This window comes from Etheostoma cragini, chromosome 4 (genome assembly GCF_013103735.1).
Source record: "Etheostoma cragini isolate CJK2018 chromosome 4, CSU_Ecrag_1.0, whole genome shotgun sequence".
Classification (NCBI taxonomy): Eukaryota; Metazoa; Chordata; class Actinopteri; order Perciformes; family Percidae; genus Etheostoma; species Etheostoma cragini.
In genome coordinates this window covers 30,263,052-30,275,360 of record NC_048410.1, presented here as the reverse complement: position 1 = coordinate 30,275,360, position 12,309 = coordinate 30,263,052, and the positions used below count along the sequence as shown (strand labels likewise).

The 12,309-nt window shown below is 44.3% G+C and overlaps 1 protein-coding gene and 1 long non-coding RNA gene across 2 annotated transcripts in view; one reads left to right on the top strand and one right to left on the bottom strand.

Annotated features, from left to right (window-relative positions):
- podxl2 (podocalyxin-like 2) overlaps positions 1 to 12,309 on the top strand; it is a 16,352-nt gene that overhangs the window by 2,159 nt on the left and 1,884 nt on the right. The window contains exons 2-10 of the mRNA XM_034869768.1: positions 3,327 to 3,670; positions 5,750 to 6,098; positions 6,524 to 6,615; positions 7,291 to 7,477; positions 8,229 to 8,402; positions 8,894 to 9,144; positions 9,229 to 9,303; positions 9,922 to 10,078; positions 10,608 to 10,669. Of these exons, the coding sequence (XP_034725659.1) occupies positions 3,327 to 3,670; positions 5,750 to 6,098; positions 6,524 to 6,615; positions 7,291 to 7,477; positions 8,229 to 8,402; positions 8,894 to 9,144; positions 9,229 to 9,303; positions 9,922 to 10,078; positions 10,608 to 10,669 (1,691 nt within the window). The remainder of the gene's footprint in view (positions 1 to 3,326; positions 3,671 to 5,749; positions 6,099 to 6,523; positions 6,616 to 7,290; positions 7,478 to 8,228; positions 8,403 to 8,893; positions 9,145 to 9,228; positions 9,304 to 9,921; positions 10,079 to 10,607; positions 10,670 to 12,309) is intronic.
- LOC117943564 overlaps positions 1,085 to 12,309 on the bottom strand; it is a 22,872-nt gene continuing 11,647 nt past the window's right edge. The window contains exon 2 of the long non-coding RNA XR_004656381.1: positions 1,085 to 1,115. This is a non-coding gene — a long non-coding RNA (uncharacterized LOC117943564). The remainder of the gene's footprint in view (positions 1,116 to 12,309) is intronic.

Genomic DNA, 12,309 nt, shown 5'->3' with positions numbered 1-12,309 from the left:
CATATCATCATACAGGGATAGTAGTATACAGCTGTTAGACATCATATCATCATACAGGGATAGTAGTATACAGCTGTTTAAACATATTAAAATATATGACCCGCTGGTATCAGAGCAGTACTCGGAATCGGCAGATATGCAAGTTCATGTATCAGGATCGGTTTCAGGAAGCAAAAATGGTATCGGACCCTCTCTAGTTGTGTTTAGAGGAGCGGTTGGAAAAATAATCTTGGCATATTTTCAGTAACCCCAACATGTGAGGTTCTGGTAATAACTGTCGTGGGAGGCAGCCTCAGACTGGTCACACACACCTGGCTGCAGTGCATTGGCATTTGTTTGGTTTTTTCCACATAGAAATTTATGGTTAGGATACTATTGCACATAGGCAGGTGCATTCATGTGCTCCCTAGAAAAATATGGCTCCTTTACAGTGTAATTCAAACAATGTATATAGCTACACATAATAATCTGCTTTTTGTAGTTTTGTTAAAGCAGTATCAGTTGATGCAGCTCTGTTTTGGTCTCCACCAACCTCTGAGGGAAATATCTGGCTCATAGCTGCCAAATGTTCTCCAGCTCGTTGCTAACGTTGTCCGTCTGTCTTTTGGTGCCTATAGCAGCTAGTTTCCTGTTGGTTTTATTGGAACTTTGTAGCTGGAAACAGCTGCTGGATGTGAAGTAAAAACAGCAGTGATGAGAGCAGTGAGAGCTGAAAGACGCTTGTAGAACTGCACAGTAAAGTGATACATCTGTGTGGTGTATTATAGAGTCATTTTACCCATTGGACATACAGGAAGATAGAGTTGTACTGTGGCATTTACAACCACTGCATAAATTATACTGTACGCTCTCCCAAAATACATCTCTGTGATATATGGCCCAATAATGCCGCACCAGGAAGGAGAAAGCTACATCAGCACAAACATTACACTTGAAACTCTCTCTTTGGAGCTCTAATCATATACATCTTCCTCCTCCTCACCCTTCAGCCAAATATTCAAAGATCAATGAGAGATCAGGAAGTAGAAACATGGTGTTGCCTGGCTCATTGTCTATGATTCTGCACACACACACACACACACACACACACACACACACACACACACACACACAGACTCTTAACTTGACGCTATTTTTCATCCTCTCTGTGTTTTTTTGGTCCTTGGATATTGCGAACACAGACTTTATTAGCGTGCAGTCACATCAGCACAGTGCTGACTTCAGGGGTTTGGAAAGGAGAGATACATTGGAACAACCACAGCACTTCTCCAAGTCTTCGCTCCGTCCCTCCATCCTTTCACTGTTTCCTCCATCTCTTCATCTCAGGCCAGTCATCCACACAGAGCAGCGGGGCACACGGGACATTTTATCGGCCACTGGTTCTTTATGCTAAGCACTTTTCAAAGGTCAACAAAATACTCTCCAATTAGCCGAGAAGGAAATGGAGGAAATGGAGGACCTGAGGGGTTTCAGGGGCCTTGTGGAGACGGACAGAGAGCTTAACATGTTGGAGACGGGTTGGCTATGATATGCTAATCTGCTCGGTGAGCCTCAGGGGTCAGACGGCCATCTGGGGTCCCAGACAGAGAGCACTGTGGGATACATGAGGGAGACTGTGGTGACGGGGGATTAGGGATGGGTGGATGGACACATAGATGGATGAGTGAGTGAGTGAATGTTTGCTGTCATTAATGGATAAATTAACAACTAAATAAGAGACAAATGTATATTATTTTATGAAATGAAAGGAAAACCTGACAATCAACTCCTGAGTAGCAGTAACAACCTTGTATGTTTTTTGAAGCTGAGGCTGGTTTTTATTTTAGAAATAAGCCTTACTTTACGTTGCTACCTGTTTAATGTCTGTGATCCACTAGATTGATGTTTTATAGATGCATCTCTCCATGCCTTCGCTCCTTGGAGGCTGCATGGAGCATTATGAATTTTGAGCCCCTCACTCCTCCTTGTGTGCCGGGGTTGGTTGGCCTGCACTGTCCATCCATAGAATCACAGGCATGGATTCATTTACAAGACAATTCTTAACTTCATGGTCATTCCATTACAGCCACTGCTATGAGTCGGATTATGAGTCATATTTCTGTATATCTGGATAGCTGTCTCCACCCCAGAAGGCCACCCACCCAGAGCCATGGTCTGTCTGAGGTTTCTGTCTGTTAAAAGGAAGTTCTTTCTCACCACTGTTGGGCCAAATGCTTGCTCTTTGGGGGGAATTGTTGGGTCTCTGTAAATTTTAGTGTGGTCCAAACCCACTCCATCTGTAAAGCATCCTGAGATAACATCTGCTGTGGTTTGACCCTATAAATTAAATGGAACTAAATTGAACTTGCTTCCTTCATATCTATACATGGATATATAGATAGATGTATACTGTATATAAAGTATATAAATTCCAAACATCTGACAAATTCTGGAGGCTAGCGTCTCTGCTCTGGGACACATTTCAAGACTTACTCATGCTAACATCTGTCTGGTTGTTAGGTGTCTTGGTCCCGGTCTTACTGCAGACTAATAGGGTTCTCTGCTATATGGAGCCGGTCTCTTTACGGGTTTTCACAAATAGATTCAAGGAGGATGTAGATGCCTTAACCGAGCTAGTTGCCCCCTGCGTGGTTAAGTATGTGATGAGTCTTAAAGTCCGAAGTTGTATCCTCTGTAAATATGTTGCGTGCCCAAAGCATTGTTTACACCTGCACCTACAAAAGTTCACATATATTTTTATTTTATCCATATTGTACAGTTTTATTCATTTTGTCATTACTTTTTATACTCAATTTTATTCCTATATTATGCACTATTTTGTGTTTTATGTGTGTTGTTTTATGGCACTCCCTGCAGTGATTCTCTGAGGGCAGCAGTGGAAATCAAAGCACTAACTGTATAATGCAGACTATTCAGTTTTTTTAAAGTATGATAGGTAACTGAAATGAAATCTGTCAAGGGAATCCATTAATGGGATTTAATCTGTTAATTCTTTGAGGTCTACACGACTTTTTACTTTTCATTTGACTTGTTTTTATGAACCACTGCAGGTGAATGATGTCCCATGATTAACTGACGGTGTAGTTTTTGCCCCATAAGGAGAAGAATGAATCGATTCAAACTTCCTTTTATTGGACATTTCCACAGTGTTGCCTGACTGTTGGAACTTGGATGTTGGGTTAGTTTTCCAGTCCAGAAAACAAAACTCCTGACAATCGAATTTCCTCTGGGATCAATAAAATGTCATTTCAAACTAAACACTGACATATGTAGTTATGTAATAAGACATATCCTCTTCTTCAGTGTGAGTTCTCTGTTTCCTGTAGCTCTCCTGGCCAGCTGTGATGCCTTCAGATTGGCGTCGTCCCAGCGTGTCATCCCCCTCAATCCTTCAGCGGCCCATCTATTGCAGGATGAAGACCCAGCCCAGCCACACTTCATCCGGGAATTAGTCAGAACCAAACGCCACTCAGTCCACGAGTTAGTGCGAGCCCAGCCTCATTTGGTCCATGACATGGGCTGGCCAGAAGTACATGAAACATCCCGTTCCCAGGTCAACATGGACGGCGCTAACTCCTCTCAGTTTAACCCACTGCCGTCTGCCGGCCAGGAGTTAGCCAGGACCCGCCCTGCTGTGGAGGAAAACCAGGATGTGGAAGACGAGATGCAGGTGAGGATGACTTCAAGGTGATGTGTAATAAACTTTAAATGGTTCAACTTAAAGGTCACATATTGTACAACATGTCTTTTCAACATACATGTGTGTCCCAAGTGTGCCTAGAGACCCCAAAACCATATGGAATAAATCTTGAAGTTCAGATTTTTTTAAGCGGGGTTACTTCTTCATCATCAGTGTATTACCGTCAGTAGATGGTGGTCGGCACACTTCCCACACTGAAGCTAAGCAGTGTCCCGCTGTGGGCGGAGGGCAGAAGCTAAACACATTTTAGATACCTGTAAAAATTATACTTAGAATAGTTTTACAGCTTTACCTTGCTGTCAGACAGCTCTTCTGATGGGGAACTGAAGCCATTACATCCATCCATGCTGTCTTCAAAGCCACCAGACTCCTTTGAGAGTCATTGGCTTAAATCAAACCCGGGGCACTGCATTCACGACTGAGCCTTGGAACATGGGGCACACTCAACCGGGTGAGCTACCAGGGCGCCCCGCTATACATTGGTACAGGTGGGCCTTTTTTTAGGTATTTAATATGTGTTTAATTGCTGCCCCCCTCCCACAGCAGAACACTGCTTAGCTTCTGTGTCGGTGCTCCTGCCTGCTTCTCCAAACTGGGCCAAGGCTGCAGCAGCCCCCCATGTGCTAGAGACCCAGATTGGCCACACTGTTTTCAATTATTTAAATGTAGAAAAAGAGAAAACGGGACGCTTTGTAAGCAAGTGATTTGGTAGATTAAAAGTCAGATATGTTTAAAAGGTGCCCTGCCACACAACTTTACTTGCATTATGGAAATCTGTCAGGTCTAAGCTCATTAATATTCATGAATAAGGGATGCTGATAGCCAGGCTCATTGGCTAGCTGTTAGCCAACCAGAGTCCAGCAGCTTAGCTGGTTGAATATGAATGAGAACCGGCCTAAATGGAGCTAAGTCTTCCTGCAGGCTTCTATAAACCCTTTGCATGTGGCGTTACGCTCTACTCGCGCAAATTACATACAAGCATGTGTATGTATTGCCTTTCTGTTTTAAATGACTGATAAATAATAATCAAAATATCCTCACCAGCTAGCTGCGGTGCTAACCAGCTGTTCCTGCTAACATAACAACCCAATGACGACCCACCCACATAGCTAACTGTCATCGGTATTTCACTGACCTAGCTAGGTAGCTCCATATCCCAAAAAGAAAGCCGTTCCCTGGAACATTTAACTTAACACACATACAAAAGTATTGGTTAAATTGAAGATTAGATGCCACGGAAACTAGTTTCAAAAAGGAAAAAAAACAAGGAAAATATGGGTCTGCGGAGCTACTACCCCGGCTAGCTGACCAGGCGTGGCCACGTGGCCGTGGTCACGTGATCGTGGTCACGCGGTTGTGGTCACTTGTTTGCAAAGGTCCTACCATGCTAAAGAGGACGTGAAACAAGGTAATCAAAGCCTTTTTTCCACAAAGTAATGAAATACGTGTGGCAGGGCAACTTTAAAAAAAGAGTCATTCGTCTGGGTAACTGGGCAATATAGAGGCAAATGCCATAAGGGAGCTATGATAATGGCTGAATGAGCAGCTTGACTGAGATCTACAAAGAAAATCCCTTAAAACTGACTGGATGTTTCAAATCTTCATCTGTTCAGTGCAACAGGTTTTCTGTCTCCATGTCTTGTCCAGTGTGAAGCTGCCACGTGTATTATATTCCAGACGTATTATTTTTTTCTTTTAATTCATGCCTTTTTAGGGGCATGAAGTGATTGAAATGAACGAGCAGAGATCCCACAATGCTGTCATTTGTTTGATCGGCTGTAGAAGAAAGTTATTCTCTTTTTTAAATGCTGGTAAGAGCTATTAATCAGATACCAGTCACTTGATCACACCCCACGTTTGAGCAGTTTGGAGTCTGGAGGATAAATAGTTTATAACTGATGTGAAAGACACAATGTTGAACATTTCTCTTTTTAATTTTTTGTTAACATTGTATGTAATTCTGAATCAGTTGTAATAAGATGTTGATTTTTTTTATAGCTACCTGGTGATCGATCAGACCGACTGAACAAATGTGTTTCCCATTTTTAGCGTATGGTTCATCTGGTGGTTCCTCAGGATGCAGAAAGCTACAGGGGACGCCCAGATTCCAGCGACCCAGAGAAGGACCTTCTTGGGGGGCCAGGAGCTGGAGAGGCCTCCCTGGAGGCCTCGGGCTTCTATGGAACCGACATGGAGGACAGAGATAGGGGAGAGGAGGGAGGAGAAGACCGAGAGAGGAGAGGGGGAGAGGATGAGTGGGACAGAGACATGGGGGAAGACGAAGAGAGGAGAGAGGGAAACGCCAGAGCAGAGGAAGAGGAGAGAGGAGGAACAGACGATGCAGATGTCCGTTTAGTAGATACCAACCACACAAGCCCAGACCTGGATGCTCTGATTGGTTAGTAGAAATGATCTTCCTTACAGAACTAAACCAATACAGGCTGTTGACTAGGGCAGCACGATGTTTCGCCAAAACAATAATTACATAATAAAAAATAAAAACATTTTATCAAATTGACAAAAAAAGTCTTCACTTTGAATATTATGAGTCTGGACAGACATGGATGTAACTTCACTCAGAGGCATCCAATGAGCATCTGCTACTATACTAACAAAATATAATACCTTTGTAATTTTAACAAAGATATACAGTACATGAATTATTTTGTTAACTACTGTATATCTCCTGTGAGTCTGTGATACAAACGCACTGTCAAAACCTGTGGAAAGAGGAACAGCTGACAGAGGGTTATTTATGATTACACACACACACACACACACACACACACGTGTGTTTCTGACATGTCTTTTTGTGTCACGCAGGCTACAGTCCATCTGCCCACCCTTCCAGCTCACCCCCAGCTGAGGTGCATGATTCTGGGCTGCGGGAGCATCGTGCACCCCCGGTCCTGGAGGTGAGGACAGATCAAAGGATTCTTTTATATGGATATTCTGGAGATTCTGATGTATTACTGTAAATGTCAGAACACTGTTGATCGTTAGCATGTCCGGTTAAGTACTAAGTGTATAATTAACTACTTACTTAATGTTTTGTAGAGTTACACTTTAAAAAAGCTTTCACTGTTTAATATTTCCCCACTGTGACCTGGAAGCTAGCAGAGTATAGGCTAATGTAAGCGTCTTTGTCCTGCAGTAAGAAAGTAGGACGTTTTTATATTTTCTAAAAGCTAGATCACTGCTGAGTTTGAAGGCAGCATAAAACTGCAGTCAGACTTTAATTAGATTGCAGGCATCAGATGTAATCCAGGGCTCCCCTAATCTTGCTCTGAATAATTTAATTAATGTCAACTCTATGGGATTAGTGGGTTTTGTCGGCCCATATTGACTGGGCCTACGGGGATAAAGAGCACGTTGATAGATGCTGTATCTACCGTTGCATACACATGAATCATCATGGCCTAAATCTCTAATGCACACTGCTGAAAATATACTTTGGTTTGATTGATGTAGAACTGAGACTCAAGGATAAGATTACCTTAAACTTCCCCTCTTCCAGTCCTCAGTGGAAATTACAGTTTTGAGTGTCACCACCCGGGGGGTCTCCCTATAACCTGATGTCTGCCGTACAGGTGGGTCCTTTGGAGAGAGAGCTGTGGGAGGAAAATGGTCGTTCCAGCGGCTATGGACTCCTTTACTCCTCCGTCACTACATCTACTGCTACATCTACTGCTGCGCCTGCTTCAACTGCTGCAGGAACTGCCACCCATGAGACTGACACAGGCACAGACTTTGGGCTGCTGGGAAGTTACACAAAAGGTATGTGTCCTCTGTAGTCTCTTTCAATGGCGTTTTATTTCCAGGATTGCTCCGGCGCCGCTGGAAATTCCGCTGGATGTTCCTTATTTTGTCCGGAAGTTCATCTCCTTCCTCTTTCTTTGTGTTATAATTCTAACCCCTGGTGGATTTCTGAGGACTATGGTTACCTGGTCCTCAGATCTCTGCAGGGTACAGCTAGCTAGACTATCTGTCCAATCTGAGGACTATGGTTACCTGGTCCTCAGATCTCTGCAGGGTAAATCCAGACAGCTAGCTAGACTATCTGTCCAATCTGAGGACTATGGTTACCTGGTCCTCAGATCTCTGCAGGGTAAATCCAGACAGCTAGCTAGACTATCTGTCCAATCAGAGGACTATGGTTACCTGGTCCTCAGATCTCTGCAGGGTACAGCTAGCTAGACTATCTGTTTAATCGGTGTTTTCTGTTGACGACTAAAACAACCTTTGAACGAGCGTGTTCCACCAGAACAACTTCCTTACCGAGGCTGTTTAGCAGAGGCACCGTGGCTCTGTCTGATGCTTAAAGAAATGCCAATAAACCAGAGCTAATGTTTCTCCCATCCCAGAATGCTGTGTGGACTTGCCAGACCGTCCTCTGCAGCTCTGTGGAGGAAGGACTGGCGATGGGAGACTTGTCCCTGTGAGACGCTGTCTGCCATGCATAGCTTCGGGGATGTCTGAGATGAAGAGCGCCTGCTGCTTATTGGTTACCTGTGGTTTGCCTCTGCAGATGAGACAGAGGATGAAGAGACAGAGCGGAAGGAGGAAGAGGAGGATGAAACGGGCCTGGCTCATAAAGGCGAAGTGTTTACCCAGAATCCCACTGTAGCAGAGGTCGGCGTGGCTCCTAGCAGAGAGCCCCTGCAGCCCAGCGTGGAGGAAGAGGAAGAACAGGAGTTAAAAGGTGAAAGGTGTAAAACCTTTCAAACAATAGTGTCACGATAGAGATCAGTGTAGTTGCTTCATAAACCCAAATAAATTATAAAAAATATATAATCACAAAATAAATTAAGATTCAACCATATTGATTACAAGAAGGTCATTTACAAGTTACCCAGCGGATAAAATATAGAAAGTCGTTCAAAATTAAGTGATTCAACATTAAAGTGATGAACACATGAATGCACAAATGGGGGTCACGGAGCGGCCCCTTCTCCCCTGAAACATGATAGCCCCCTCCCTGGTGCCCCCCCAAACCATTGCACTAGAGTGCTGTGAACATGACGAATGATTTCCATTGGATCAGAAAATCCAGTCTTATGAAGGACTATGGATTTTTATGGTGAATCTCCCACCCAAGCTTGACAGGCGTAGCAACAGTAACTAAGGGTGGAGGAGCTTAACAAGCAATCAATTAAAAAAATGCATTGATAATTGTTTTTGTATTGGTTCAAGGGCGTGGACTGGAAGACAGAAGTGAAGAGGTGGAGAAAGAGAAATGGAGAAAGACGGAGGAAGAGGAGACAAGAGTCCGACACATCGCCCCGCTCACCACAGACCCCTCCCCCACCATCGGCTTCACCGACCCGTCCTGGGGCTGGCTGGGGAAGACCAGGCCCCTGCAGACCCTGGGGTCAGAAGTCAGGGGAGGGGGGGTTACAGAGGTCTTCTTACCAGATTTTGATGAGCTGGATGAGGCCCAGCAGGTACAGAACATTTAAAACCTTCATTTCTTATTTGATCAATATTCACATCAGTGTCCTAACCCGGACTAACTCTGAATCTTTCAGGTGGTGTGTGTCGACTGGAGCGAGCTGGCTGGCCGCGGATACGTCATCCTCAACATGACGGAAAACTTAAACTGTGTAAGTAGCTACAAGGTTTCAAATTAGATCTCCAGGTGATAAGTACATTTTACTGATAATACTTACATACTTTTAGTTTAGTAAGAATTGAATGCATGCCTTTTACTTGTAGTATTTTCACAGTGTGGTATTAGTACTTTTACTGAAGTAATGGATCTGATTATTTCTTGTACTTACCGTGTTAATGTCTTGAGATTATCATCTGAAAGACGTCTAAACTAAATGAAGAATAAATCTTTGACAACAAGCTGTAGCAGCCAGCCTTTCTCCCAGGCTGTCACACAGACATGAAGGACTTCAGTGGAGGATGCAGACAGAGCTGCTGGAGGCCAGCTCGCTTGTTCTGGATCTTTACCATGGTGTCTGTCGCTATGGCAGCAAAACAAATCCTTACCGCCACTGCAGTGACCTGAGGGTTGCTACGGCAACACGGATGGAGCCAGAACTGTTCTCCTGTACCCACTCCTCTCTGCTCTAAAACAAGACTACATCGGTCTTTTATATCTGTGAATTAATTGTGTGTGTGTGTGTGTGTGTGTGTGTGTGTGTGTGTGTGTGTGTGTGTGTGTGTGTGTGTGTGTGTGTGTGTGTGTGTGTGTGTGTGTGTGTGTGAGACAGGAGGAGTTTCGTGTGGACCAGGGCGTGCGGTTGTTGAAAGTCATGGAGAGAGTGTTTGCACGAAGAATGAACAGCCCCGAGGGATCATGGGTACTCTACCTGAGCAAGCCTACACACCACCAACACCAGCTGCTGATGAACGTGGCTTCTGAGCACGGTACACATACGCACAAACACACATTCCATATATATATACTGTGTATCTATATCCTTATTCCATAATATTCTTTCAGCATATTGTACCTCTAGTGGTCTGAGAGAACACTAGACTCTTGGCTCTGTGTTCGGGGCTTCAGGAAACCTAGCTGTCATAGAGAGAATTTGGCCAATCACACATCATATACCTTGATCCTTATTGGATCAGTGGTGTCTAGTCTGACCACAGGTTACACACAGTTATTGACACTGTCCCTGTGTCTCAAATCTTCTTCTTCTGTACTTACACTTGCTATCTTGAGTGCGTATTGCGTTCCCACAGACGAAGTGTGGCCAACTGCAGTGCACTACGAGTACCCGGATGGTGCACTCAAACCGTCAACACACTGAGTGGGCAACGCTAGACTACTCGCCCTCAACGGTCGCCATCTTTGCTACGGGACCACCATCGTATTTTACAACCTGTGAAAGTGGCTGGGGAGGATGCTGCAGCGGTGTTAACATTGTTCCCCATGTGCTGTGTCTTCCAGGAGTGATTGCTGCCAAGGATGTGCTGGACATGCTGGGAGAGATCAGGAGAAGTTTGAATAAGGTTCGGTCTCAAAGAACGCCTCAAAATACTTTATTACTTTATTACAACCTGAACGATTGTCACAACAAATGAAAGTAGAGATTAAAGCTTTCGGCTCAGATAAAACACATTTTGATTTCTACCAGTTAATGCGGAATGTGAAATTTACAGCTTCATCTGAATATTGCCAAGTACAGTAGGTTAGCACATGAAGGAACTTCCCTTCGTTTCTTGGTGCATACGACGGCGAGTCTTCGCACTGAGTGACCTGGTCTGGAAGAAGAATAGGACGTCTGCAGTGTGGACGCATGTTGGGTTCCTCCATAAAGAGACGGAGAGGTGTATCAGTGTTTGGTCTTCACTTTCTGAACGCTGGAGGCACACGCCAACAGTTTGGTGACGCCGTCATTTTTAATTAGTCACGGTAAAATAGGGAGGAGGCGTTTGACGTATCAAAATTTGGAGACCGCCCAACTCTACCCTATCTATAGAAGAGCTGCACAGTGTTTAAAAGAAAGAGGATGCAAAGTAGGAATCAATGAATGTGCAGACGTTCCCAGTATAAACAATATTTAGGATGTGCAGAGATAAATGTGCGTTAATGGAACCCATTGATTCAGATGTGCAGGCTTTAAAGCTTCTCCCAGGGAGAAGTTGGACAGCTTCCTTCCTGAGTTTGGAATATTTAAAAAACAAAAATCATTTCCATCTTATGAAAAGATCAGCAGCCTATAAACTGGTTGACAAGCTTTAAAGCAACTGCAGGAATCCTAATACACATAGACCCACACAGACCCACACAGACCCACACAGACCCACAAAGACCTACACAAACCCACACAGACCCACACAGACCCACACAGACCCACAAAGACCCACACAAACCCACACAGACCCACACAGACCCACACAGACCCACACAGACCCACAAAGGCCCACACAAACCCACACAGACCCACATAGACCCACACAGACCCACACAGACCCACATAGTGCCTGGTGGACACTTTAAAGGAATCATGGGAATCCATTTTTAAGCCGTGGGGGCGTTGTGTAATCCCCACCATGTACTGTAAAACTTTAAAAAGACTGACACCCTCTCACATCTAAAGACAATGTGACATAAGCCACAGAGTTTTTGACACGGGATCTTAAAACCACTTCAACCTGATTCCATTTAAGAATATTTTTCATCCTGCTTCTGGTGGAAATTTATAAGAAAGCAACTTAAACTATAAGCAGCTTCTGGCCACAGCTGCCCTTGTGTGTGTGCAGTGAGTTTGTTCTGGAAACAAAAAGCCAAAAAGAGAGTACACCACAGAATGTGTACAGGACCTGCTTGTCCACAGTCCAAGAGACCCGAGACCAGTTCATGTTCTTGTTCCTCTCTGTATTGCCCTCCATGTTTACCATCCACCCAGTTTGCTGCTTCCTGTTTGGTGCTGGAGAGAGCGCACCTATTGGTTGATGACAAAAATCAAGTACTACTTGTACAGGCGTCTGTTTTCACTGCAATTTAAAAAATATGTTTGGTTTCATATTGAGTTCAAACTACTGTGTGTGTGTGTGTGTGTGTGTGTGTGTGTGTGTGTGCGTGGGTGCGTGGGTGCGTGAGTGCGTGTGTGCGTGTGTGTGTGGGTGCGTGTGTGTGTTTGTGTGTG